The sequence below is a fragment of the Vicugna pacos genome, chromosome 31 (assembly GCF_048564905.1).
Source record: "Vicugna pacos chromosome 31, VicPac4, whole genome shotgun sequence".
Classification (NCBI taxonomy): Eukaryota; Metazoa; Chordata; class Mammalia; order Artiodactyla; family Camelidae; genus Vicugna; species Vicugna pacos.
The window spans coordinates 11197572-11222791 of NC_133017.1; the positions used below are offsets into that span (position 1 = coordinate 11197572).

General features: G+C 52.4%; 1 protein-coding gene and 1 long non-coding RNA gene across 5 annotated transcripts in view; one reads left to right on the forward strand and one right to left on the reverse strand.

Moving 5' to 3' along the window:
* The window catches only part of PALLD (palladin, cytoskeletal associated protein), a 279165-nt gene that overhangs the window by 172806 nt on the left and 81139 nt on the right, over nt 1–25220 (forward strand). Inside the window, exon 14 of one of the 3 annotated variants that reach the window (XM_072952688.1) lies at nt 18209–18234. The exons of the other annotated variants lie outside the window; for them this stretch is intronic. Coding sequence (XP_072808789.1) covers nt 18209–18234 — 26 coding nt within the window. The remainder of the gene's footprint in view (nt 1–18208; nt 18235–25220) is intronic. 3 annotated transcript variants of the gene reach the window in all.
* LOC140690766 (uncharacterized) lies at nt 8614–23557 on the reverse strand. 2 transcript variants are annotated; one of them, XR_012066076.1, is made up of 6 exons: nt 20309–23557; nt 18504–19062; nt 13459–16626; nt 12684–12835; nt 9583–9717; nt 8614–9271 (listed from the first exon to the last, which is right to left on the reverse strand). It is a non-coding gene; the product is annotated as an uncharacterized lncRNA (long non-coding RNA). The 2 variants fall into 2 exon arrangements; XR_012066075.1 differs by lacking the exon at nt 20309–23557 and adding an exon at nt 19307–19383 and having other exon boundaries at nt 9583–12835.

Here is a 25220-nt window from a genome sequence, read left to right on the forward strand (position 1 = left end):
CGGCGCAGCGTGCTCCATCCTTCTGTGCTCGGCTGCATGGAACCTCTTCTCCTGGACAGTGCTGTTGCTGACACCTAGTGAGTGTCCAGCACGCGGCCCTGGCCTGCGGTCAGCCCCCCGCACTCCCATCCCACCGCTAATGGGGCAGAGACGAGGGCAGGCATGCACTGCGGTGCAGAGCGGGGACCAGGGCTGGGGGCTGAACCCCGGCTCCCGACACTGTGCACCGCTGGGCAGGGCCATCCCACCCCAGCGACACCTGCCATCTCCCACTCCTGCAAGTCTCACATCGGCTCTGCCTTTGTTTCCTCTTGATGACACAGCCCTCCTTACGTGGATGTGGCAAGCCTCCCGCCTGGCAGAGCGGGGTTGCGGGTGGTGAGAGTCCTTCCTGGAAAGCAGGCGGAGGCGCAGACAGGAGGGGGGCGACACTGGAGGCCGGCTCCCAGGAGGTGACGCGGAGTTGGGTACGAAGCCTGGAGACAGAGTCCAGTGGTCTGGGCGATGCACACGCAGCTCAGCCTGGCCTCCCTGAGCCCCGCGCGTCCTCCTGGTGAGACCCGCTGGCCCCCACCCCGGGAAGGCCTCGAATCACGCGTCCCATCCTGCCGTCCCTGTGTTTCCCGGGCTCAGTCCTGCAGGTCCCGTTAACTGTACGGGATGAATGAATTCGACAGAAGTCGAATAAGGACCATACCAACAACACAGGAAGGAGGGGAGCGGCTGGCAGGAGAGCCGGGGGGCGTGTGTGCTCCTGGGTGGGGGGTCCTCCGCTGCCAGAGGGCACGTGGGCTCCTGTTCTTCCTCGATGGTCGTGTTTCTGAAGGACGCTTGTCGTCTCCCAGGGCTCCATGCTGCCTGCTCTCTTCTGCCTGTGACCAGCAGTGCAGTCCGAGAGGATCGTGTGACAACAGCAGTGCGGGCGGGGCAGGGCTCAGCGGTGCCGTGCGTGCTTGGCATGCAGTGGGCCCTGGGTTCAATCCTGGGCACCTCCACTGACAATAAATAAAACAAAAATCAGCCTAATCATAAAGTAGCCTTAAAATGAACCTAATTACTTCCCCTCCAACAAAATAAAATAGAAAGAAATTTTTTAAAAAATAAAACAAGGTAGCAGTGACCATAACAGCAGTAATAGAAGGGGGAGGGCAGCACGGGGCGGGAGACTGAGAGGACCAGGACGCCCCGCACAGCACGGAGAATACGCCAGGATTTCACGGCAGCTGAAAATGTCCGTGTTGTACTCCTGTGACTTGTATGCTGTGCTGCGTCAGCTATGCTTCAGTTTAAAAAATGTTCTTACAAAAAAAAGAAGAGAGGATGACAGTGACAAATGTGATTGGAAGTGTGAGGTGCACACCCCGCTGGCCCGATCTCTGAGAGCCCTCGTGTATGGAGAAGCCGGAGATCGCACACCCCAGGGGACCCCCCCGGCAGACGCTTCTAGCAGGTTCCTATCATGGAGAGCCCCCGACACGGGCTGGGCTGCAGTGGGGCCTTCTTCAACCATGTGTCTCTGTTTAGCCCCTAAAATTTGCACTTGGTGAGTTTAAAAATCCACTTCTGATCCTCGTGCCCTGCTGTCCGCACACCAGGCGCCACCTCTCAGGGCTGGACAGACGTTTCTCCCTTGTTGTCACAAACTGTCACTCGGGGCCACTGCGTTCTGAGTGGGTGAGTGAGGCAGACACGGCGTGTCAGGGTGGGGGTGGCATTGGCCGCGACCATGGGGGATTCATGCTCACCTTTGCCCCTTGGCCCTCTTCTTGTGACGGTCCCTGCAGAGCCCCACCCGCCGCCCGCCCCCACGCAGGTCGGGGAGGTCACAGGCCCACGCCCGCATCAGATGGCGATTACGGGGCTGCCCTCCCACTTCGGAAATGGCCCTGAAACGCTCGGCGCTGGACCAAGTCTATTTAACATCATCTCAATTTCCTTTTCCTCAGCGCCGTGGAGCCTTGGGAATAAAAGCTGGAAGCGCGCCTCTCATAAACGAGGTCACATTTTACGTGTCCTTCCTCTCAAGCCACTGTTTTCTTAACTTTTTTTTAGGATTAAAACAAATCTGTTTAAAAAGTTAATTTTTTATTGAAGTAGAGTTGGTTTCCAGTGTTGTGTTAGTTTTACGTGCACGGCAAAGCAATTCAGTTGTACATATAGATTCTTTTTCAGATTCTTTTCCATTATAGGTTATTGCAGGATGTTGAATGTAGCTCCCTGGGCTGCACAGCAGGACCTTGTTTATCTATTTTATATGTAGTAGATCTCAGACTCCCCGTTTACCCCTCCCCCCGTCCTTTTCCCCCCGGTAACCATAGGTTTTCTACCTGTGAGTCTGTTTCTGGTTTGTAAATAAAGTTCATTTGTGTCTTTTTAAAAAAAAATCTTTTTATTGTAAAAATAAGACAGAGATACAGAAAACCACACAAAACAAATATATATATATGGCTTAATGATTATAAAAGCAGTCACATCTAATTTGAGCACATATTGAATTCCTAGACGGTGGGTGACTAACCTGGGCACCCTGGTCTCACCTCTCAGGTCGGGAGCTCTTGCCCTGTACTCACCCACCTCCCCGCCCCCTCAGAGCGGCCGCCTTGCTCTGACTCACAGCGTTCGCGTCCTGGTGGAGTGTTCTCCACTCAGACAACTGCTGTCACTGTTTAGATTTCGATAGCGCACAGTAGGTAGCGCGTGTGTGATGGCTGCAGCCACGTGAGTGCCGACCATCAGCGCTATCGAGGCTGCAGACACACCCATCCTTCTCCAAGGTGTCTTCCCACCCCGGGGAGCCCCCCACCCACCGCCTCCCGCTCCTCCCCGAAAACCGCCATGCACTCAGCTGTGGTCTAGAGATCCGTGTAAATGCAGTAACGCAGTGTGTTCTCTTTTCTCCTCTGGCTCCTTTCACTCGGCATAATTATTTTAAAACTCACTCATATCGCATGTACAACAGCTCATTTCCTTTTACTGATGAATTGGATTTTGTATATATACTTATATATGTAGTGGAACGTACCTACACACACACACGTGATACAGCTCTACGTGTCGTATACTTGTGTGTGTCTGTGTGTATCACAATGTGTTCATGCATGCAGGCGTTGATAGACATTTAAACTGTTTCCAGTTTTTTATTGTTAAAGCAGAATTGCTTGTGCACGAATCTTGGACAGAAGCCTAGGAGGGGAGCAGCTAGGTTATGTGACAGGTGAACGTTTAACTTTCTGCAAAACTTCGCAGTTGTTCCTCAAAATGGCACACAGTTTTATTTTCCCACGATTGGTGAGAGTTCCTCTCCCACATCCTGGCCAGAGTTTGGTATCATCAGTCTTTCCTAATTCTGGCCATTTTGATGTGTGTGCAGTGGTGTTTCACAGTGGATTTGGTTTGCATCCCCTAGTAACCAGCGATCAGAGCGTCTTCGCACATGCGTATCTGCCGTCTGTGCATCTTCCTTAGTGAAGTATCTGCTCATTTGCTAACTGGATAGTTTTCTTGTTACTGAGTTTCTTGTTGCATGCTGTATATATTCTGGACGCAAGTCCTTCATCAGATATGTGCTCTGCAAAGTGTTTTCTCCTCGCCTGTGGATTGTCTTTTAATTCTCTCAACAGTGACAGCTGAAGCTTTTAATCTGGATGAAATCGAATTTATCAGCTTCTTGCGTGGACCACGCTTTTGGTTTGTATCTAAGAAAATCTTGCCTGATCCAAGCTCACAAAGATGTTCTCTTACGTGTTCTGCCAGGCGTACATGTTACAGTTTTGTGGGGTGAGTTCAGACCTGCGAGCTATGGTTTGAGGTGTAGACTGAAGTTCCTTTTTATCTCTTGCGCGTGGATACCCAGCACCGTCTGTTGAAAAGACTACCCTCTCTCCCCTAAGTTGCCTTCCCAACTGTCGAAAATCCGTTGTCCACAGGTGTGTGGGTGTGTTCCCGGCCCTCCTGCCCCGTCGGTCTTTGTCTTTCTGTGGGCCCTCCACTGCTTTGACGGCTGACGCTTCAGCACATCTGATGTCCTGCCACCTTGTCTGCTTCGCAGCTGCTTTGGCTGCTCGAGGTGCTTTGCATTCCCATGTGAATTTTAGAGTCAGCTTGTCCATCTCTATCAGAAAGCCGGCTGGGACTTGAATTGAGACTGTGCCGAGTGTACGGATCGATTTGAGGAGAATCGACGTCTTTCGGACAGAGTCCTCTGACTTAGGAGCCACGTGCCGCTCCCCAGGTACCAGGGCGTCTTTCATGCCTCTGAGCTGTGCCTGTGGTTTTCAGGGTACAGGTCCTGCACGTCTTTTGTGAGATTTATTCTTAAGTGGTTTATGTTTCCATGAGTTGTGATGAGTGTTTTACAGGGGAAGAGGGAGGAGCCCGCATTGGAACCCAGGCAGACTGGCTCTGACACTCGCTGAGAGTGAGTATGTTGACCCTGGAGGTCTCATTAACCTTACAGACGCCTGTGGGATCGTGCAGTGATCCAGCAAGGAGCATGGGGTCGTTTCAGGGTTTTGTTGATCTAAAAGGGTTAAGCACCGGACGTCAGACCGTACCTTCTCTTCCTGAGTCACATGCTGCGTGTGGACCTCGGCCGGGTGACCCTCCAGGAGTCGTGTACGCACAGCAGTGTAGCCCCGACCCCAGATGACCTCTGGGGTTAACGAGCACCGCGGCTTTCCCTCCTGCCTGGAAGTAAAGGAGCCCGTCGCCATGTTGTTCCCCCTTGTGTGCTGCATTACAAACCTGAAGTCGCCACCCCTTTTCCTTCGGGAGCTGCTTGTTCCAAACTCTCCAGCATAAAGAATGTTGGGAAGAAAACATCCCTTTGTCTTGGTCGGGGAACCTCGCCCGGCTTTACAGTTTGGGAGGACTCACTGCACTTCAGTGTCTGATCCGCGCACGCCACTTCTCGTGTCTCCCGGATTCTGGGCTGGCCACGGACACGTGTGATGAGGTTTTGTGATTTCTCTGGTGTCTCAGGCAGCATACAGGGGCACTCTTGCCGCCCCGTTGTATTTTCTGTTTCCCACCCACTCGTCGGAGCCTCCACGTTTGTGGGAGCTGCGGCCACATCTGTAACCCAGGACTGGAGTTACACGCTTCCCATGACGTCCCCTGTGTCATGACTTGACTCTCAGATTAGTTTCCTCTTTTAATACCTTTACCACTTTCCCTTTGAACTTCTACAGTTCTTTAATTTGGTGTGAATTCTGCTCTGCCTCCTTTTCTTCGTTTCTGTGAACTCTCAGCGTGGTTCTGTGAGCCTGTCTGTCCAGTGTCCCCTCCCCGGCTGTGCAGAGCAGAGCCTTCTTGCGCCCACTGTCTCCGGGCACCGCAGGTGGGCACTGGCGGGAAGATGCAGTCTGGGGTCTGCCCGCTGGCCCTCTGAAGACCTTCACTCAGCTCTCCTGTTCTCTGCTGCCCTTTCGGAATACCAGAGGCTAAATATTGCAACTGTTTAGCTATTTCTTGTTAGGGTTTCTGTTACTCGAATGTCAGTATCTGTCTTACTGTTCCGGGGTTTCCCCACACACGTTGTCCACTGGCCCTCCCGCCTGACCGCGGCCTTCCCCTCCTGTAGGGGTTGTTGTGCAGGGACTGGCTGTGGACAACCGGCTGGTCAGCTCTGAGAAGCTCCCACGGGCCAGTGCCGGAGATCACGTGTGTGACGTGTACCCACACACGTGTGTGTGTACACACACATATATGCACGTGTATTGCTCCAAAAAGAGCCGTAGACAAGAGTCTGCACTTGAAAACATTCAGAAGTGTACATGTCCGTGTGATGAAACTCACCCAGAAAAGCAGCCGCAGACTCTTGCTGGCTTGCCTTTGGCTCCTGCGACGGCCCCGGTGCTGGGCGCGGTCTCGGGCCTCGGCCTTCCCGGCTCCGCGTGGGGAAGCGTCAGCAGGTGGCTGTTGTTTTCATTTTCCTCCCAGTGGGTATTGCTCTTACCCCTTCCCCCACGGCGAGCTCTGTTTTTAGGGAGGAACTTCCGATGAATGCTGAGTGCAGGGATCCTTATCTTTTGGGGTTAAGGAATCTGCAGGGATTTGGTGAAATCGGTGGGTCCTTTCCCCTGAAATGCGCGTGTGCACGTGGCACAGCTCTGTTCATGGCTGAGGGGCGCCGGCCGGGTATGGCAGCGGGATGGGGTCTCTGCAGGTTCTGGTGCTTTCAGCTCCCTGGTCATATTTCAGGTCACCTCACAGAGCAGAGGCCGCCGTTCAGGGCCTGACTCCCCAAAGTTCCCACCCTCCTGTTTCAGAGTGCAGATTCCTTCAAAACAGGATAACTGAAAACAACATGCGAATCAGATAAGAGTATGTGCACATGATACCTGGTGAGCTGGGGGAAACCACGGGAGCTCACCAGGGAATGGCGCCAAGTGGAAGAAGTCGGTGCTCGGCAGCCCCTCCAACCCTGTCCCTGGGTCTCTCTTCTGAGCGGGGTGTTTGTTCCCACCGCCCCCCACCCCATGTCGGGGTCCCTTAGGTCCACCCGAGTCCTCGCCACACCAGGAACCCTTCCCTCCCCTTTTCACTCAAACCTCCCGGGCGTCAAACTTTCCCACAAACATCATCCAGAGAGAGGAGGGGAATCCCTTACATCCCGGGAACTCTGGAGACGGAACTGAAGGTGGTGTCGCAATCACGGAGTCCTATCCCACAATGCACCTGTTTTAGGGGAGGTTGGGTGTGTGTTCCCAGCAGAAAAAAAACTATTTAATCTTGTTATTCTCAAATTTACACTCAGCGGGGAGGCTGTTTTTAAATGCACAGGCTAGTTCTGAAATACGTGTGTGTGATTTGTAAGTCAGTAAATACGTAGAGCGGAGACCAGCACTGTAACAATGCGCTGGTCCACTCACTGACTCCGCCTTCCTGCCCCTCCCGCCCTCGCGTCCTGGGTCAGAGGAAGGGACAGGTGTTCAGAGAGGCTGCGGGTCAGAACCCGGCCCACTCACCAGCGTGGACCTTGGGTGAGAGGTCTGTAAACCTTTCTCTGAGATCCGCTTCCCGGTCTGTAAAAAGTGAGCGGCAAAGCACTGAAGTCGCAGTATCGTCAAAGGGGTGACTGAGGGACGTGTGGGGTGGAACCTGGTTCCCTGCAGGGACGTACCTGACCTGCCCCTCCGCACTGGCAGGCCTTGCTCTGCCGTCCTGCTCTTCCTGGGCACTGGGTCAAATTCCAGGAGACCCACAGCTTTCCGGGAGCTTTTAGACAGTTTTCTCATCAGAAACTGGAGCATCTCATTTGAGTGATTAGAATCCCGTCTCTTGCAATCTTGTCCCAGGTAAGGCCGTCCTGCCTGAGCACCTGCAGGCAGGAGGCGGGGGCTTGGCCTCCCCCGGGCTCCCCCCTCTCCCTTCCCCTGGGTGCGAGTGGTCCCTCTCCCCTGGGCCACCTTCTTGGGGGGCCTCCTTCACTGAGGGGGTTCCTCTCCTGGAGACCCAGGCAGGCCCCCTCCCAGGCCCTCGTGACCTGAGGGGACCTGACCCACGCTGGGCCAGGAGTCTGCAGCCTGAAACCCTGGGGGGCTTCCTCCAGCCCTCCCCAGGGCGGGGGTCTGAGGACACCCCTCTGGCCTCCAGCCCGGCCCCTTTCGTAGCTGGAGGGGGGAGGGAAGCAGGTTTCTGGGCTTCCTGTCCCTTTTTGGTCCCTGGGCACGGGGCTCAGCACTTCCCAGGGGGCACGTGACAACCCTGGTGCCTGTTCTGCTGTTCAGAGCCTGCAAGGCCCCAGTCCAGACTGAGGCCAGATATCTGCCATTTCACCTCCTGTGACAGACGTGAAGGCACGTGACCCCGTGTGGCAGGTGGTAAACGCGCGGTAAACGCCAGCGTCTGTCTTAGCAGCCGCTGGAGAAGTCGGTTTTTCCCGGGGTCTTGTGAAGGCTCACGCAGCAGCATCCTGGCTGCAGGAGTGAAGCCTGTGGGCCTTCTCTTTGTAGCCACTGTTTATTGTGCAATCGGTTTAAAGGTCCTCAAGTGGCAGTTTACTTTTTTAGCTTATTTTTTGTTGAGATGGGTAGGTAATTAGATTGACTGATTGACTAATTCTTAAAGGAGGGTCTGGCGATTGAACCCAGGACCTCATGCATGCTAAGCATGCACCCTACCACCTGAGCTACATCCTCCCTTCTTAAGTGGCAATTTTTAAATGAAATCAAAGCATAGAGAAAAGACTAGAAAAATCAAGAATGCATGTCTCAAAACAGGTATTGTGTTGGGAAATTCTTGGGTTTTTTAAATATAATTTCATTTTTTAAATTGTTTCATTTTTGTAAAAAATTTTTAGTGAAGTGTAGTTGATTTACCACATTAGTCTCAGGTGTACAGCAAAGTGATTCAGTTACACATAAACATACATATATATGTATTCTTTTTCACTTTCTTTTCCATATAGGTTATTACAAGGTATAGAATACAGTTCCCTGTGCTACAGAGTAGGACCTTGTTGTTCATTTATTTTATGTATAGTAAGTAGTGTGTGACTGTTCATTCCCAACCCCTAATTTACCCCTCCCTGCCCTTTCCTTCCAAAGGCGAAAGGGTGGGAAATTCTTGTTTTAAAACAAATTAAGTAGGTATGTTTTGTGTGTGGTTAAAAATGTATTTATTCTTGGTTACTGTCAAGAAACTGGGGAGCTGCCAGGCCCAGGGAGCCACCAGGCCCCAGCAGCCGTCCGAGTCTTCCTCTGCGACGGTGACCATGTGCGTGGACGTGGAGCTGCTGAGCCGGTGTGTGTGGCTGAGTGAGCTCTCGGGAGCGGGCGGCACTTGGTCTGCACGGTCGCTGCAGTGGGTGCGGGTCAGTCTGCAGACAGCGCTGGGCTGCTTCGCGCTTTCCCCGACGGCTTCTCCAGGCCGCGTGTAGCCCGAGGCCCGGGAGGAGCAGAGCTCGCGCTCTGCGCACGCTGAGGTCTCCTCCCGGGTGGGGGAGGGCGTCGCTGCCCGTGTGAGGCTGCACGTGTGATGGGGCGCGGCTGGTCTGCTTGTCCTTCACGGCTTTGGCAGGAGGCCTGATGTCACGTTAGACACGCGATTTGCACTATTCGTGGTTATCAAGACACACGCCAGGCCGGACGGATTCCAGGGGCCTGAACTGTGGCTTCTGCTCAGTAAACATCTGTGGACTCAGTGAGTCGAGATTCCGTCTACGCAGTGAAAACCGCTGGTGGCTGATGGGTTTCCAGCGGCTTATCTCCTGTGTATGTTAAAGAATGCATTCTGGACCTTGAAGAGAAGTTTCAAAACTATCGAAGGCCTGGAAATGAGATCACAGAATTTCTCGTAAAAATGCAGTTTGGCCGAGTGGAGAGGACACCCTGTCACCTCGGGTGGGACAGGAACTCTGTTACAGAAAACAGGCTACCTTCCCCATCGTGGGACTCGAGGAGCAGAGTCTGCCTTGTTCTGCGTGAGCCTCTCTAGTGGACACGCCGGCCCGGCTAGATGGGGTCATCTCGAGGAGAAACTGCTTCCCAAGAAACCCACTAGGATGTGTGGCTTATGTCATCTCTCTCCTCACAGACAAGTGACTCAGGAAGTTACCGAATCCAGGCTCATTCTATTTACCATACCGTGAATCCAGAGACGAGGTGTTGGGGCAGGAATCACGGCTTTATTTGGAAAGCCAGCAGACAGAGACGATGGGAGACTGAAGTCCCAGAGAACCATCTTCCCCGAGTCAGGATTCAGGCTCCTTTTATACTAAAGGGAAGGAGGGGGGCGTTTGGTTGTTGCATACTTCTTGATGTCAGAATCCTTTGTTCTTGCAACCGTCCACGTGGGTCAGATCGTGGTGCCCCTGTAAACCTCCGACAAGACAAATGTTATTTTCTATTCTGCAACTTGTTGTCTATATATGAACAGAAAAGTGTTAATGTCCTTTAAAGTTAGAGCCTGGAGAATGGGCTCTCGTGTATGTTTCAGGCTCTAGGCAACATTCTTTTATAAAAGGTACGGAACCAACAAGACTCAGCCCGGAAACAGAGCCCAGGGTTAGAGCCAAAAGGAACAGGCCTCACATGGAGTCGGAGTTGTTCTTTCCTGTTACTAGGAGAGTACGATGTCGATTTGCTTGTGGATTTAACCTGGTCAAATCTGTGAAGATTTTTAACATTTTCTCTGAGAAATTCCTTATCTTGACAAAGCCATCATTGGATGAGCACAGAAAAATGAAGTAATCAAATGACTTTCAGGTGTTTTGGAAGGACGTGTGCTTGTTTTGAAATCCCCGTCTCTACACCCCACTGATCCTGTCTTACCAAGTACTATGTAGCAAATGTGTGACTCAGCCGAGAGTTTAGTACATGCAGACCAGCAGAGAACGGAACAGGATACACAGCACCACTCATCTGTCTATGCAGCGTCACCCTTTCCAGGGGTTGTTGAATTCCTCGCTAAGGACTTTATCAGACCCCCCTGAGTTCTGTTGCTGTGAGAGAACTTCACAACCAAGGAGTGATGGGCATTTTCACCCTGGAAAAGAGTGGGTGCCTTAAGGAAAAGAAACCAGAGGTGTGAGAACTGGGTGGGTGTGTCTCAGCTTGACCCTGAAGAGAGGGCTCAGTGGAGGCGCCAGATACAGACAGACCTGCCAGTTTCCATGTGAGGGAAGCCACTCCTCCTGTTACACACAGGGAAAAAGTTCATCAAATAAAATGCTACCGAGTCCAAACTTGTCCTGCTCACCTCACGACAGGGCAGTAAATTGGGAGAGGAGGTGTTGGGGCAAGGAAACACGGCTTTATTCGGAAAGACAGCAGAAGATGGGGGACTAGTGTCCTAGAAACATCTTCCCCAAGTCAGAATTCAGACTCCTTTTTTTCTTCTTGTTTTTTCCTTAATTTATTTTGTAAATATATATATATTTTTTTTAATTGAAGTATAGTCAGTTTGCAATGTTATGTCAATTTCTGGTGTATACCATAATACTTCAGTCGTATATGAACATTCATATATATTCATTTTCATATTCTCGTTCACCATAAGTTACATAAGTTACTACAAGATATTGAATACAGTTCCCCAGGCTCCTTTTATACTAAAAAGGTGAGGGGTGTGTTTGGTTGTTGCAAACTTCTTGGTGTTGGAATCCTTTGTTCTTGCAGCTGTCCAGGTAGCTCAGGTCTTGGTGTCCCTGTAAACCTCCAAGACACATTTTATTCTCTGTTCTGCAACTTTTTATCTCTGTACAAATGGAGAAGTGTTCTACCCGTCAAGGTCAGAGCCTGGAGAATGGGCTCTCCTGTATGTTTCAGGCTCCAGGAATCATCCTTTACAAAAGGTGCAGAACCAGCATGACTGAGCACAAGGTTAGAGCCAAAGGACCAGATCTACTATGGAGTGAGATTTTTTCCTTCCCTGTTACAAAATCAGACCAAATTAACAATCGGACACACGGCCAAAATCTAGACGTAGCTGCCATCGGATCTGTGTCTCGTGGCTGCTGTTTTGCTGACAGCTGTATTCACGTATGCCCCACCTCCACCCCCATGCAGGCGCCCCTCCAACCACAGAGCCTGGTCCCCTGTGTGTTAATCCCACAGTCAGTAAATCCCTCATGGAATTTTGCAACGTGTTGAATTAGACAAGGAACTTCCCTTCTGATTCCAATCTGTCTGACCGTTTTACTTGAGTTCAATCTGATAAAATCAGGACCAAAGACACTTTGGTAAAGGGTGCAAGTTCAGGGCCATACAGACAAACCCACCATATTTCTGTGAGAAGGCTGCCCGGTCACCCGCTCGGTCACGGCCCTAGTAGAGTCAGAGGTCAAGCGTCTGCAAATCAAGGTGATGTGGGCTGTGTTCTGGAATAATCTCTATTGTTAATGGATTTTGATGGTAGACCCCTAAATGTCTTCTTCCCAGATGGGGAAACTTCCCTTGTCTAAACTGCCCTGGGTGAAAGGTAGGGCTGCTAATGGCTACACTTCTCTGAATCAAGATGCCATTCGAAGAAATTTAAGTTATATTTAAAGGAATGACAGCTTGAAAATGAAGCTTTTCCTTTTTGGAAAGTTGGCTTAGAACTTACAAATTTGCAGTGCCATTTTCTGAACTGCCAAAATTCAGTAAGGCGGTAAGATTCACCCATTTCTTAAAAGAATATTAGAAACAAAAGCTTCTCATGAATAGAACTAAAGCGTTTGCTACCATTTTCATGTAGCTTCTGCTACAGTATCTGCCTGCAGATAGTCGTGAAGACATGCGGAAACTGAGAAGCACAAAGAGGAAATTATAAGTGTCCCATAACCTACGTCTATAGAGGTGATCCCTGAACTTTTTACATGCGTGAAGATACATATTTTAAGGGTGGGACCATACTGTATACACTGCTAAAACACACGTTGCAAATGTCTGCTGAAATGTCTTAAACTTTTAAAACATGTATATATTCTGATTTATTTACTGCAACTATAATACTTAGATTACTCCTTGCCGTTCATTGTTTAAACTTGAAATAAACTGGCCCGTTTGTTAAACCGTGAGGGAAGTCACAGTAAGTTCCTTGTGCAGCTAAATTGTTCATCAGAAAATGCAGAAGGAGGAAGAACAGAGAACGCTCGCTCTTTGCTTAAATCAGGGGAGTTAGCTGATTGAAGGCTAACTAAAGCCTCTTAACGTCAAAAATCTTCTAACACAAATCTGTGAACCATGCTATCCACCCACCTTAAATTTATAAGCAAATTCCTGCTCCCTTGCTCGCCTGTCTTTTATTCAGATGATGAATTTGGGAATAGTGTTTGGAATTCAAGGAAGACTGAAGCACGTTGTAATTCAGTGTAGTTCCCTGTTCTTCCTAAGTAACCACTATTTTGTGCCTGTGGAAAAAGCACACATGAAATAATTAAAAACCAGCATGAATTTCTTCCTTGCCCGGTATACAAAACATAATCCCAGATGGATTAAGCAAGACATAAAAGGAAAAGTCTGATAAATTTAAATTCATTAAAATAAGAAAATTTCTGACCATCAGAAGTCACCGGGAGGAGAGTAAGAGGACGAGCTACAGGGCGGAGAGCATTTCCAGCTCCCGCAGAGCCCTGGGCCTCTGCAGAGCAGGCAGCCCACGAAGCAAAGGGCTCCTGCAAAGAAGCAAAGAACGCCGGCAAATCTTAAACACATAGGGGAGGGGGGAGGGCACAGCTCAGTGGCCGAGTATGTCCTTAGCATGCACAAGGTCCTGGGCTCATTCCCCAGTGCTTCCATTAAAGAAATAACAATAAACCTAATTACCTCTCCCCTACCACTAAAAAGATACAATAAAGTGGAAGGATTGTCTCATTCACTATAAAACTAAAAAAAAACGCAGGTGAAACGCTTGAGCAGCCAGTTCACCAAAGAGAGAACTCAGATTGCCAGGGAGCATGAAAAGTTACTCATCCCCATGAGTAATAAGGAAAATATGAATTAAAACAACGAGGAGATAGCATCGCCCTCCCACCTGGTTGGCAGGACGATTTAAGGGCTCACGATCTCCAGTTCTGGCGAGGACTGAAGAGGCAGGCTACTCCGTGCGCTGCAGGTGGGAGTCCCGAGGGTGAAACCACGTTGGCAGAGAGTGCAGCGTCCTCTGAGAGCCCGGTGTCACACAGGCCCTGTGACCTGGCCGTCCCACTCCCGGGTGTGTTCCTCGGAGAAGTGCTCACTGACATGCGCGCACCTGGACAGGCACCAGAGCGCACATGGCGGCGGCCCGCGCCAGCGCCGAGCCGGAAGCATCTCACAGGTCCATCGACGGGAGAGCACGTGTGGGAATCGGGGTCCGGCCACTTGGCTACGTGTCATCCAGCAGCTAGAATCAGTGACTGTCGCTGGACGTGACAGGGATGGGTCTCAGCCACGGATGCAGAACAGGGGAAGCAAGGCAGAGGGCGCCTAGGGCACAGCTCCCCTAAATCCTGCCGGGGCCGGGGGCATGCTGTTCAGAGGTGCACTCGGGGGCTAGGGAACCCCTGCGGGGCCTGTCCTGCTCCGGCTCTGACCTGGGCGGTGGTAACGAGAGGGTTGGCCTTGTAACTCTGGATTGAGCTGTAAATGGTTTGTTGAAAAATACATTTCTTTCATTACTTGGAAGACAAGGAGAGAGACAGCTGCCCCCAGGCCTCTCAGGCGAAGTAGGCCGCACCGAGCACTTGCACCCCGAGGAAAGCGACCCGGGTTCCACACCTGTCGTGGGGTCGAGAGGCGCCCGCTGTCCCTCCCACAGGCCCTCTGCGGCCACCCCGTGAGCCCCACCCTCCGCGAGATGTGCCCTTTGTGCGGGTGGTGCCTCTCCTTCGAGTGGAGGCGGGAGCAGCCCCAGCGGGTCGTCGGGATGCCCGGCGCTGCCTTTGTCTTGCGGATTTGCAGGAGTTCTACCCGCAAAAGAAGCAGCGTCGCAATCGAGGTCCCCGGCTGCCAGCCAGCAGCCTCGGCACGACCCCTGCGTCGCCTCATCCACTCACCTTTGGGAAGTGTTTGACGGCTCACAGAAGTGGGGAGTTCATGGGGGCAACCCTTGTCCGTGTAGTAAACATCGCCTGGTCCAAATTCCAGGTTCTCATGTAGCAGGAGTTCATTGTGCAGGCGACACAAACACCAGAAGCTACTCAACGGTGAGGGTCCACGAGGAGGGGGTCCGACCTGTGAACCCAGAGACCAGCCAGCCCTCTCCTCCCGCAACACCGGCTTCCTCACATGGGGATCGGAGTTGTTCCAGGAGGTTTTCAGATTTCCTTTTTGCATCAATCACGGGCTGTGGCTGGGGGCTCACAGATCAGCTTCAGGACTTGTGTTATGGGAGCGAGGTGGGGGCTCTGCTGACCTTGGCCAGGTGGGAGGGGCCTCCGCTGACCTTGGCCGGGTGGGAGGGCTTTGGCACTGGGTGGACGGCGCGTGCGGGCCACGGGCCGCTGGTTTGGAGCTGTTTCTCCCAAGGCTGCAGGGTGCCCGGGAGTGCGGTGGGGACACGTCCCTGCTGGGGATGCACTGTCACCCTCTCCTCCGCTTACAGTATTGAACGCGCTCAGCTTCTTAATTGTTCCTCAGTGCGCAGGGGAGTGTCAGTGACACACGGATCTCTCCTGAGATCACGCCCCAGACGGCACCTGGTGGAAAATTCACCCTTGCAGATCTTAGGTTTCCGATAAAAGTGCAGAAGGAAGTAGGTTGCCTCGTAGTAAAGAAAACGGGAAATATGTTAACTTAGAAACGAACGCACCATATTGACAGCTCAGGAGTAAAGTGGTTGGGACATTTCCCCTTGATTTGTCCAAAAGTCGGTGTGACCCAGAAACCAGCTGGTCCGTCTCCTGTCTGCTGCTGTCTGGACACAAGCTGAGATTCCGCAAATGTATGGTTTTCAAGACAATATTTGGAATTTCAAGACCGTGATCTTTGAGTTTATAGCAGCATTAAAAAATTCTCCAGTGGTGATGAAGGCCCTTCTCTGTTAGATTCCACGGCTCTGGTTGCGTGTGGTCATTCTGGTCCACAGTGATGACAGACGTGGCCTGGAGCCACGTGACCAGGTGTCCCCACTTTATGGGGGGCAGCAGTGGTTAAACAGTGACAACCCCTGACTTCCGAGGCTCTTACCCACACCTCTCCTCTTACTAAATAGGCACATAGCTTAGCTCCCTGCTGGCTGTGACAGGTAAACACTCTGTTGTGTGGTCCCCGACATCAGGTCCGTGTGTGTCCCAAGGTGAGCTCTCTTTTCACGGTGAGAGTGACGTATCCAGGGTGATGATGTGGGGAAGACGTGCATCTTCTCCGGGAAGGAGAAGGGCCCGGAGTGGCTCCTGTTGTCTGCTGAGCTTCCCAGGTGGGAACATTGGCCAGAACTTTGAGGCGGGAGGCTGACCTCACCGTGCTGCGCATACAGGATGAGTGCTTGGGGCTGGCACACCCGCCCTGGGGTGTCACACACAGGTGGCCTCTCCCTCCAACAGGGAGAGAGGTGGCTTGAGGATGGGAACCGTCTGCAAGGAAGCATGGACGAGCCGGGAAAGCAGAACTATCCAGGGAATGTTCACGGGGGTGCTGGTCGGTCTGGCCGGTGCTGGGACTTGCCTGCGTCCCCGGCTGCTGTTGGAGCCGACGCCCCCGGGTCTGCAGGCTCTTGCACAACTGCGTGCCTCTGTGCGTGGTGTTTCCGCAGCTCGGAGTGCTTTCCCCCACTGCCCCCTGAACTCCTGCTGACTCATCCCCAGGCGGCTGGAAAGGGGCCTCGTGACCCTGGAAGCCGCCCCTGCCATCAGGTCACCGTCCCCGCCGTGGCCTTATCTGCAACCCCTCCTGGAAAGTCACAGCATTTTGTGCTCATAATTACAGGTCTGGTGCGTCTCCGGCTCCTGCCGCAACGTGCGATCTCCGGAGTCAGGGATTTTACCTCCTCTGCTGTGTGTGCGTCTCCTGCACCCGCCCGGGGCCCAGCACAGCCAAGCAGGTTCCCAGCAACATTAGCTGTGGCCCTTAGAGAGCCAGGCTCCTCGACGGAAAGACAGACTCGGGCTGCGGGGCACTTACCACCCTTTGCTCCTGAGTGAAAATCCAGCGTGGGCGGGCTCCTTCTGACTGGGAGGACTGGGCATTTAGCATGAGGGGCTTTACCAGCCAGCGGTGAGATCTGAGGAATAAAGAAGGGGCAATAAGATACTTGTTTGTTCTCATTTTCCTGGAGCTCACAACTCATTTGAGTTGACAAATGCGTGTGTGTTCACATGCACATGTACATGTGTGCGTGTGTTCACACGCACATACATGTGTGTTTACACGTGTGTGTGCACACACATCCATCCCTGCAGACGTGCATGGTTCACTTATTCTTTTTTTCCAAAACAGTTAACCTTTTTATTGAAGTGCAGCTGATTAACGATGTTGTGTGATGCTGTGTTAGTTTCTGGTGTGCAGCACAGGGACTCAGTGGTACATATTTACACACATTTGCATATATTTACATATATATTCTTTTTTCGTCCTTTTTTCATTACAGGCTATTACAAGCTATTGAATATAGCGCCCTGTGTTGTACAGTAGGTCCTTGCTGTTTATCTGTTTTATATACAGTAGTGAGTATCTGCAAATCCCAAACATCTAATTTATCTCTCCCCTCTTCCCTTTCGGTTACCGTAAGTTTGCTTTCTATGTCTATGAGTCTGTTTCTGTTTTGTAAATAAGTTCGTTTGTCTTTTTTTTTTTTTAGATTCCACCTGTGAGTGATATCATACGGTATTTTTCTTTCTCTTTCTGGCTTATGTCACTTAGAATGACATTCTCCAGGTCCATCCATGTTGCTGCAAATGGCATTATTGTTTTCTTTTTATGGCTGAGTAGTATTCCATTGTATAAATACACCACATCTTCTTTATCCAGTCATCTGCTGATGGACATTTGGATTCTTTCCATGTCTTGACTGTTGTAAATAGTGCTGCTGTGAACATTGGGGTGCAGGTGTCTTTTTAAATTAGAATTTTCATCTTTTCTGGATATATGCCCAAGAGTGGGATTGCTGGACCATATGGTTTAAGTCTCTTGTTAGTTTCTCAGGGACCCTCCACACTACTCTCCAGAGTGGCTGCACGGTTTTGCTGACTCTCACTCGTGCAGGTTGAACAAGCCCCTGAGCCGTGCGGGGCCCTGGGCATCAGGACCCCCCACTGAGGCACCTGACTTCCACATGGAACCACCACGCAGTGCAAGACGTGACCCAGAAACAAAGTAAGGGGTAACATTCCCAGGAGCAGAGGGAAGTGGACGAGCTCCCAGGAGGGAAGAGCGAATGAGTCAGAGTTAGAAGTTACAAAATGACATGGGTTCACCCAGGGCAGTGAGGAGACTGAAGGTTCACAGTGAGATTTGGGGGCCAGAACGGAGCCTGGGTACCAAAATGTTGCTTTGCACTGTGAGAATTTGAGAGCCACAGAGACTTCAGCAGTGAGTGATTTTCGATTAAATCAAATTCAGCAAACCCTCCTAGGCTTCAACTGTATAGAAGGTACTGGCCCAGGGGCTGTGACACATTCCAAGATTTTTTTTTAAGGGGAGCTTTAGCTTTTCAAGAGCTTTCAGTCCAGTGAGGAAAACAGAACATTCTGTAATAAGACCTGACTGTGCTCTACTGCGGTACGTCCCTGAGCCTAGAGGAGAAAATACACTAATTCCTTCTGGGCAGATCTGAGAGGACTTCATGGAGGAGGTGTGGTTTTGAGCCGGGCATTGAATGTCCGTCCAATAGGTGCGTGGGAGGAAGCACCGGAGGAGGTTAATGTAAAGAGTGTTGGAGGGTTGGAAGCACTTGCAACAAACGGGGAGCACCTCAGGGCTTTGGACAAGGAGTTTCTTTGTAATGTGTCTCATTTCTTTAAACACAATATTATTTTTGTATATCCTATATCGAATATGTCCAGTGTAGAAGGGTTTGTGGGTCTATATCTTCTGTTATTTCTACTGGTTCTCACTCCTGATACCTAGTTTCCATGGCCCTTTGGGATTTTATTTACGTACCGTTTGTTGCTGTAAGCTGCTGGTCTTCCTTGGGGAGCAATTTGCAAGAATTCCTGGAGCCTGTGGTGAAGGTGGCTTCTTCCAGAGTCTCCCTGGCCAGGCGTCCAGGGAAATCGCCACCAGTCTGGGGCTGTTGCAAACTGAATTCAAGGCCTGGGGGTTGCATTTTGTTTTCTTCTTTATTCCCCCAATCATCCTGATGGCGGCACCCTGGGCTGTAAATCAGCAGAGAAGGTCACTCGTGGCTTCAACGTCTCTGGATGCTTTTCTCGCCTGCTTTTCTGAAATTGAGGGGACATCCTTCACGGTGACCTGGCCGCACACGTGCAGCGGCTGGTTCAATGTCCGGGCCACACTTACGCTCAGGGCCTTGCGCTGAGGGGTCTCAGCGTTCGGGGAAGGGCCGTGTTTATCCAGCCTTTCACAGTAAACCATCCTGCAGCCTCTCCTCCCGTCTCTGGTTTCGGGCGCACATTCTCTAGCTGCTGGAAGATTCCCTCAGGGTAGGAGCTCTGCTCACCACTCCGCATTGGTAAATCCTTGCTTCTTGATGGGGCTTCTGTGGGTTAGAAAAGGACCTTTATGATTTATCACACATTTTATTGTTTTCAGTGACAGATCAGTGCTATCGTGTGGAACAGAGGTTTTAAAATAAGATTTGTGCTTTAGGGCACCAGCTGCGCAGAGGGTGTATTGGAGAAGAAAGTTAGAGGTGACTGTAACAGGACAGGTGCAGAGTGATGGGAGTCTGAGCTTGGAGTGCATCCAGGGGAGGAGAAGGGCCGTGTGGGGCCTGTGCTCACGTGCTGGCACCATCATGCGAGGCTGGAAGGGCGCTTCTGGACTTAGAAGACAGGTTGAGACTGAAGGCACGTTCTCGCCGCCACCTGCACACAGTTGGGTGTGAGAAACCCCCCAGTGAGCGCCCGTGGACCAAAGCGGGAGAGACAGACACCAGAGCCGTGCCTGCATTTGAGGGTCAGATGCAGGGACAAGGAAGGCCAGTGGGCAAAGCCGGGGAGTGGCCAGAGAGCCGGACAGGGGCCTGGAAGAGCAGCCCAGTGGCCACGCACCCAGGAAGGGCAGGGCTGGAGGCTGGGGGCTGGGAGTGAGGGGAAGGGGCTCTCAGGTCTGGTGTTTTGGTGACTCCTAAGGGCATCTCCAGGCCAGTGTGAGGACAAAGCCGGACTGTGAAGGGTTGAGAAGGAAACAGAAGAGGAGACGGTGAAGATGGCAGGAATGGAGGCCCTGATGTTACAGCGTTCGGTGACGAAAGGAGGGAGACAAAGTGGAGCCTTGGTGCTCAAGGAAGGGTGTCGAGAGGGTCTTAGGTCTGGAGAAGTTTGCCAGGGGCCCGGGGACAGGAGGACGAGAGCCAAGGACTGGAAGCTGGGGATAGCACACGTCCGGTAGTGGGGTGTGGGCCCTGGAGAAGCCTGGAGGGAGTGGATCTGGGACTCACGTCGGGGCTTGGAGAGTATTTCAAGACAACGGCAGCACGTCCCCCACCCCCCGCTCCCCTGGAGTCAGAGGCTGAGGAAAGACCCTGCATGATCGCAGGTCAGACGACCATGATCTCAGGGGCAGAAGAGGTGGTGAGAGACGAGGACAGGTCTGGGGGCTCCAGGAGGGTGGGAAAGGCAGTGACCCTTATTACAGGGAAACTTTCAGGGAGTCAAGTTTGTGCCCCCCGCCCCATCCAAAAAGTAAGAGTAACCAAAAGAGAAAGAACTGCCCGGATTTGAGGCTCAGCTACTGTGAGAAGGAACGTGACCCCAGCGCACTCTGCACGTGTCCCCTCAGACCTCCTGCTTGTCTTCCAGTTCTCATGGCTCCGCTGGGCCCTTGCCTCCACCCACGGCCCTGGTCTGTCTCCTGGGCTTGTGGCTGTGTCTGCTTGGAGGCGGAGATAAGCACCTGGGTCCTCTGTTGTCATCGGTAGATGGGTTTTTTAACCAGTGGGTTTTCAGAAAAAGTTCACTGCACAGAAGAGAAGCAGGACGTGGAGAACGCGTCTGGTCTGCTGTCTGGGTGGGAGGCGGCCGCCCGAAAACCCGAGAGATGCGGGCATAGAGGTGACAGTTCCCCAATCGCTCCTGAAGTGCGCCTGTGAGCGCAGAAAGGCGAGTGCCAAGGAGCTGCTCTGGGAGGTTTATTGCACGACATTGAACAGGCCAGAGGTTTGAAGAGGGACACCAGAGTGTGGAAAAGCAGCGAGTGTCCGCATGAGGAGGAGGGTGCACTTGAGGAGAAAGGGGCCTGACGACGGATAAGACAGACCGTCAGGCCTTCCTGGACCTCTCTCGTTCTTGGACTGTTGGTGCAGAGCCGGGACTTTGGCTCAGATAAACCGACCTCAGACTGTGGCCCGAAGCCAGTTACCAGCCAAGCAAGGGTTGCTTCCGACCATCTTGTCCAAACCTAGCCTCCCTGGGAACGTGGCAGGACTGCCCTGCTCTGGGGAGCAGTGGCCTTGTCACGGGTCCCGCTGTTTGCCACGTCCCGATGGTGGGCAGCTGCAGCTGGCTTGTCAGGGCCCAGCGCCAGCAGGAGTGTGGCCCCTGGGCGGGTGTGATCAGTCCCAGGCCTTCGCACAGAGGGCCAAGCGCGTGGATAGACCGATGGGGTAGGAGGCAGCGTCTGTGAAACAGGGCTTGACAGGGATTCTGGCAGGGCCGTGTCCGGGTGGCAGCCTGAGTCACGGCCAGACGTCGGGAGAACAGAAGTCCAGACGCCTCCGTGATGGATTCAGGCCCCGGCTCTCGCCCATCCGCCTGCTGGTTTGGAGACATGTTCCACTTCGGGGGAGACAGCTGCTGGCCGCTCTCCCGCCCGTCGTGCTAGAAGGTGAGGAGTTGTGTTGGGAGCGCTGGGCAGCCGCCGTCAGGCCTCCGTGCTGGCACTTGGCGCCAGTCATACCTGCGCCTGTGCCCTGGAGGGTGGGGGGTGTGTCTTTGCACATCTGAAACAAGTGAGGGGACACGTGGCAACTGTCTTTCTTCTTCCACCGAAACCTGCAGCCCAGACCTGGGCGTGGGAACTAGGGCCTGCCGAGAGCCGCCGGGCTCCCGCCCCTCCCCTCCCAGCGCCAGTGCCAGGCCTCGGAAGGAATGCTGGGCCCGGCGGGGGGAGCCTCCCCAGCACTGCCGGCCGCGGCGGGAATGCTGTCCGGAAGGCTCATTGTCCCCGGAGCTCGTTAAGTGTGGGTTTCTTTTCTTTTGAAAGAGGTAATCATTTTGGAGAAAAAAATAATAAATTGGGATCTATTTCCTGCCTCGTGTTTGAAGGTCCAAATGATGCATTTTTTTTTCTCAAGATAATGATAACTCCAAGATTCCAGCCCGTGGAAAGGGGTGGTGTGAAAATGTGTCGGTTTTACTGGAGTCATGAACTCTGTCTTCTCCTCCCAAGTCACTGCTCCGCTTCCCGCGTCTTGCTTCCAGCACTCTCCTAGGCACAGGGACCTACAAGAAGGTCTTCTTGGAGAGCCCTCCCCTGCCTCAGGGCAAGGCGGTTACCATCTACTTAGAATGAAGAAGTTAATGACATAATCAGATACATTCTTAACTGGTGAACCTGCGATTGTAACATTTGACTCCTCGGGGCAAAACCCGCATTGTCCTCTTGGCTTGCTAAAGCTGCTGTCAGGATGGAACACCTTCACGCCAGCCGTGGCCCCTGTCTCCGAGCCCCGCCTCACCACCAGCCCGCGGCGTCCCTGGTGGTGTCCGGACCCCGTGGAGATGAGGGGTCCGGGAGGCTCAGGGATGCGGCCCAGAGGGAACCAGCCACGGGCGGTCCTGGATTTGGTCAGAAGAGTGTGGGACGAGGCAACCACAGAAAAATGTATTTAGAATCTGTCAATAATCAGTGTCGCCAGCATTTCTGAGACGTTGCAAACCATCCTCGGAAAGGACGCGATCCCGGGAACGCTGAGAGAAGTCGGGTGGGAGTCAGCCTGAATTTCAGGCTGCGTTTGGGTGTGAGGACCACAGATTAAAAACTTAAGAACCAGTAGCCTTTCTCCTTTTCAAAGTTTAGGGGTTTAGGTTCAGGGAAATTATTTGAAATTATTTCAATCCAAAAGTTCTGAATGTGTTTTTTCACTAAGAACTCATATTTCAGATTCCTCAGCTGATTTACCAAATTCGTCTACCAGCAGAGCAGGGGCAGCGGGGGTGGGACTCGATTACGTAATAGCCCAGAAGGTCAGGCTTGAGCAAATAGACCGTTTCTGCCAGGCTTCGGGGGAATGTGGAATTCTACCCGCACTGGGAACTCTTGATTTTAAATGATGTCTGCATTTCAGAGATGTGGGAAGTAAGGTTTATAGGGACCAGTGGCCCAGCTGCTTTGCACCAAAGCTGGAGAGAGAACAGGTCTGGGCGAGTTTCCTGAGGCCAGTGCCTCCCTTGCTGCTTCCCGGGACGCAGGACTGCGAGTGGGAAGAGCTGGGTTCCCAAACCACGGCCGAGTGTTCTCTGTTTAAATGTTCTCCCAAACAGCAATGCATTTCCTAATCGTTCAGTGACGGCTGCCGCCTTTCCGCTCAACAACAAGATGAATGTACACGTAGAAATATTAATTTAAAAAACTCAGAAGCAGACTTTCACAGATTTCTTTTTCCTGGATGAGTTCTTGTGACGGATTTGCTCTGGCAGGCATACGATCCCACTTTCTTTCAGTAGAATTGGGGTATTTCTGTGTTAGAATTTGGTTAACAGTGTCACGACTTTCATGTGCTCTACACTGTGGACAAGTCTGGACTCACAAAGTCATGTTCAAGGCACGTCCGATTCCTTGCGGTTGCAACCAATGGCGATGGCTGCAAGTCTGTGTCTAATCCAGACTCTGCCCGCCTCCCAGGAGGATGAGACCAAGACCCACAGAACCCCCCCAGCCAGTCTGAGGCCGCCCTGAACAGAAGGGGGAATGCGCTTGGGAATTCCGTGAAGCTGCCTGCTGTTTCCACACCGGTCACCATGGTGACCAGCATAAGCAGGGCTGTGTGGTAACTGGCCGGGAGGCCGTGTGCTTCCTGTGGAATTGGATCCCGTCCTTGTGATGCTCAGGGATCAGGGTGGTGAGCGCGAGGGCTGGTTGCAGCATCCAGTCCGCTGCCTGACAAAAGCTGGGCTCCAGTGATCAGCACAACCAACAAAGGGAAGGACAGGCTATTTTCGGTGCTAAATGTGAAATCATCTTAAGTGATAGGATATCCTGTATGTTTATATTACTTGCCTTTGAAAACAAGCTCTGATTCCCTTTCTGAGCAAGTGTGGGGAGCCACTGTCTCATCACCCTGGCTCCTTCGTCTGGGAAAAGAGCTCCGTGTTAATTTCTCTGTCGGGCTGGAGAGGCGCTAATTACAACAGGGCAAAGCCCTTGAAAACTGCTGTGTTCAGCGTATTGTTTCAGGTTTCCTTTTGGAGTGTGGGATGATGTGTTTATTTGACATAATAAATACCACCATCCGCTGTGTTCCAGGAACCAAAAGGCTGTGTGCTCGCCCAAGGAATTTCTCTGTTGTTTACATGTGAGGAAGCCCTGCTGTGTTTTATGGGATGGGCCCCAGCAGCTCCTTTCTTAAATAGGGAATTCGGAGAGCTGTGCATTCCCTGCCCACGTCTGAGCCCAGAAACCAGAAAATGCCCTTCTGCACCCAAAATGCGGGCTGTTTTCAGCCCCAGAGAGCAGAGCAGATGCTGGTTACTGGAAGGCCTGTGCCCTTTACTGAGGGACACGGTGCCCCCCAGGCCCATCTGGGCTGGTGCTCCATGTTCCTGAAGACATTAGATGGGCGTGTGCGGTGGGCACCAGAGACTGGAGAAAGTTGAAAACCAAACCAAACCACTCTACCTCCCAGCCGAGCGGGAGAGCCAGGAGTCGCCGGGAGAGCCTGGCGTTGTTTGGGGGTTTTGTTCTTTCCAGGTCCGGGCCCTGCCCCAGGAGGAGGGCGTTTTGTGAAACACGGGCTTTGCGGTGACTCTGAGTGTGCGCAACAGCACAGCCTTTCCAAACAGCTGCGAGCTCTCCGACCCCTTCTGATTTCCAAAAGGCGCTCCTTAAATGGGCATAAGTGATGGGTGATCGGCGAGTGAAGGCAAGGAGGCTGAGTCAGAGTGACCTGCCGGAGCCAGCCTCGCGTGCGCGTCTGTGTGTGTGTGTATGCGCGCGCGCTCCCTGGGAGGGGGAGCCGTGGGCGGTGGTGAAGGGAGGCTGCAAGCTTAGCAGAATCTTTGACCAAGACAAAGAGCAGCTCCAGCAACCAAATAAGGAAGTCGCTGCTGCAGGCTTTCAGAGAAGCAAGTCAGAGATCTCGGGCTGCCTGGGAGAGTGGAAATAAGCAAAGGAAAATGTCAACGGAGTTCGGTTTCACTTCTTGCACAAAATACAGAGGGGGGGCAGCGTCTCTGGTCCCTCAGCAGGGGTGAGAATGGCACGTTGTGTCTGTCCCCTTGGCAGACCAGTGTCGGAAGTCACGTTTAGAGAGGCTCTGAGCAGCTGAAATGATCGGCACTCTCTGGGTGAAGGTGGAGAAATGTGAGCTGTGCATCAAAGCCCTGGGCACCCCTTTTACGTGTACTTGGTGCAGCTTTTAGCTGAAGGTGAAGTGAGAGCTTCCCAGAAGTCGCAAGATGTCTTGACGGCCGTTTTCACACGTGCCCTGAACACTGAGCCGTAGTTGTGTCCTCCGGCAGAAAGCGAACCTCTTAG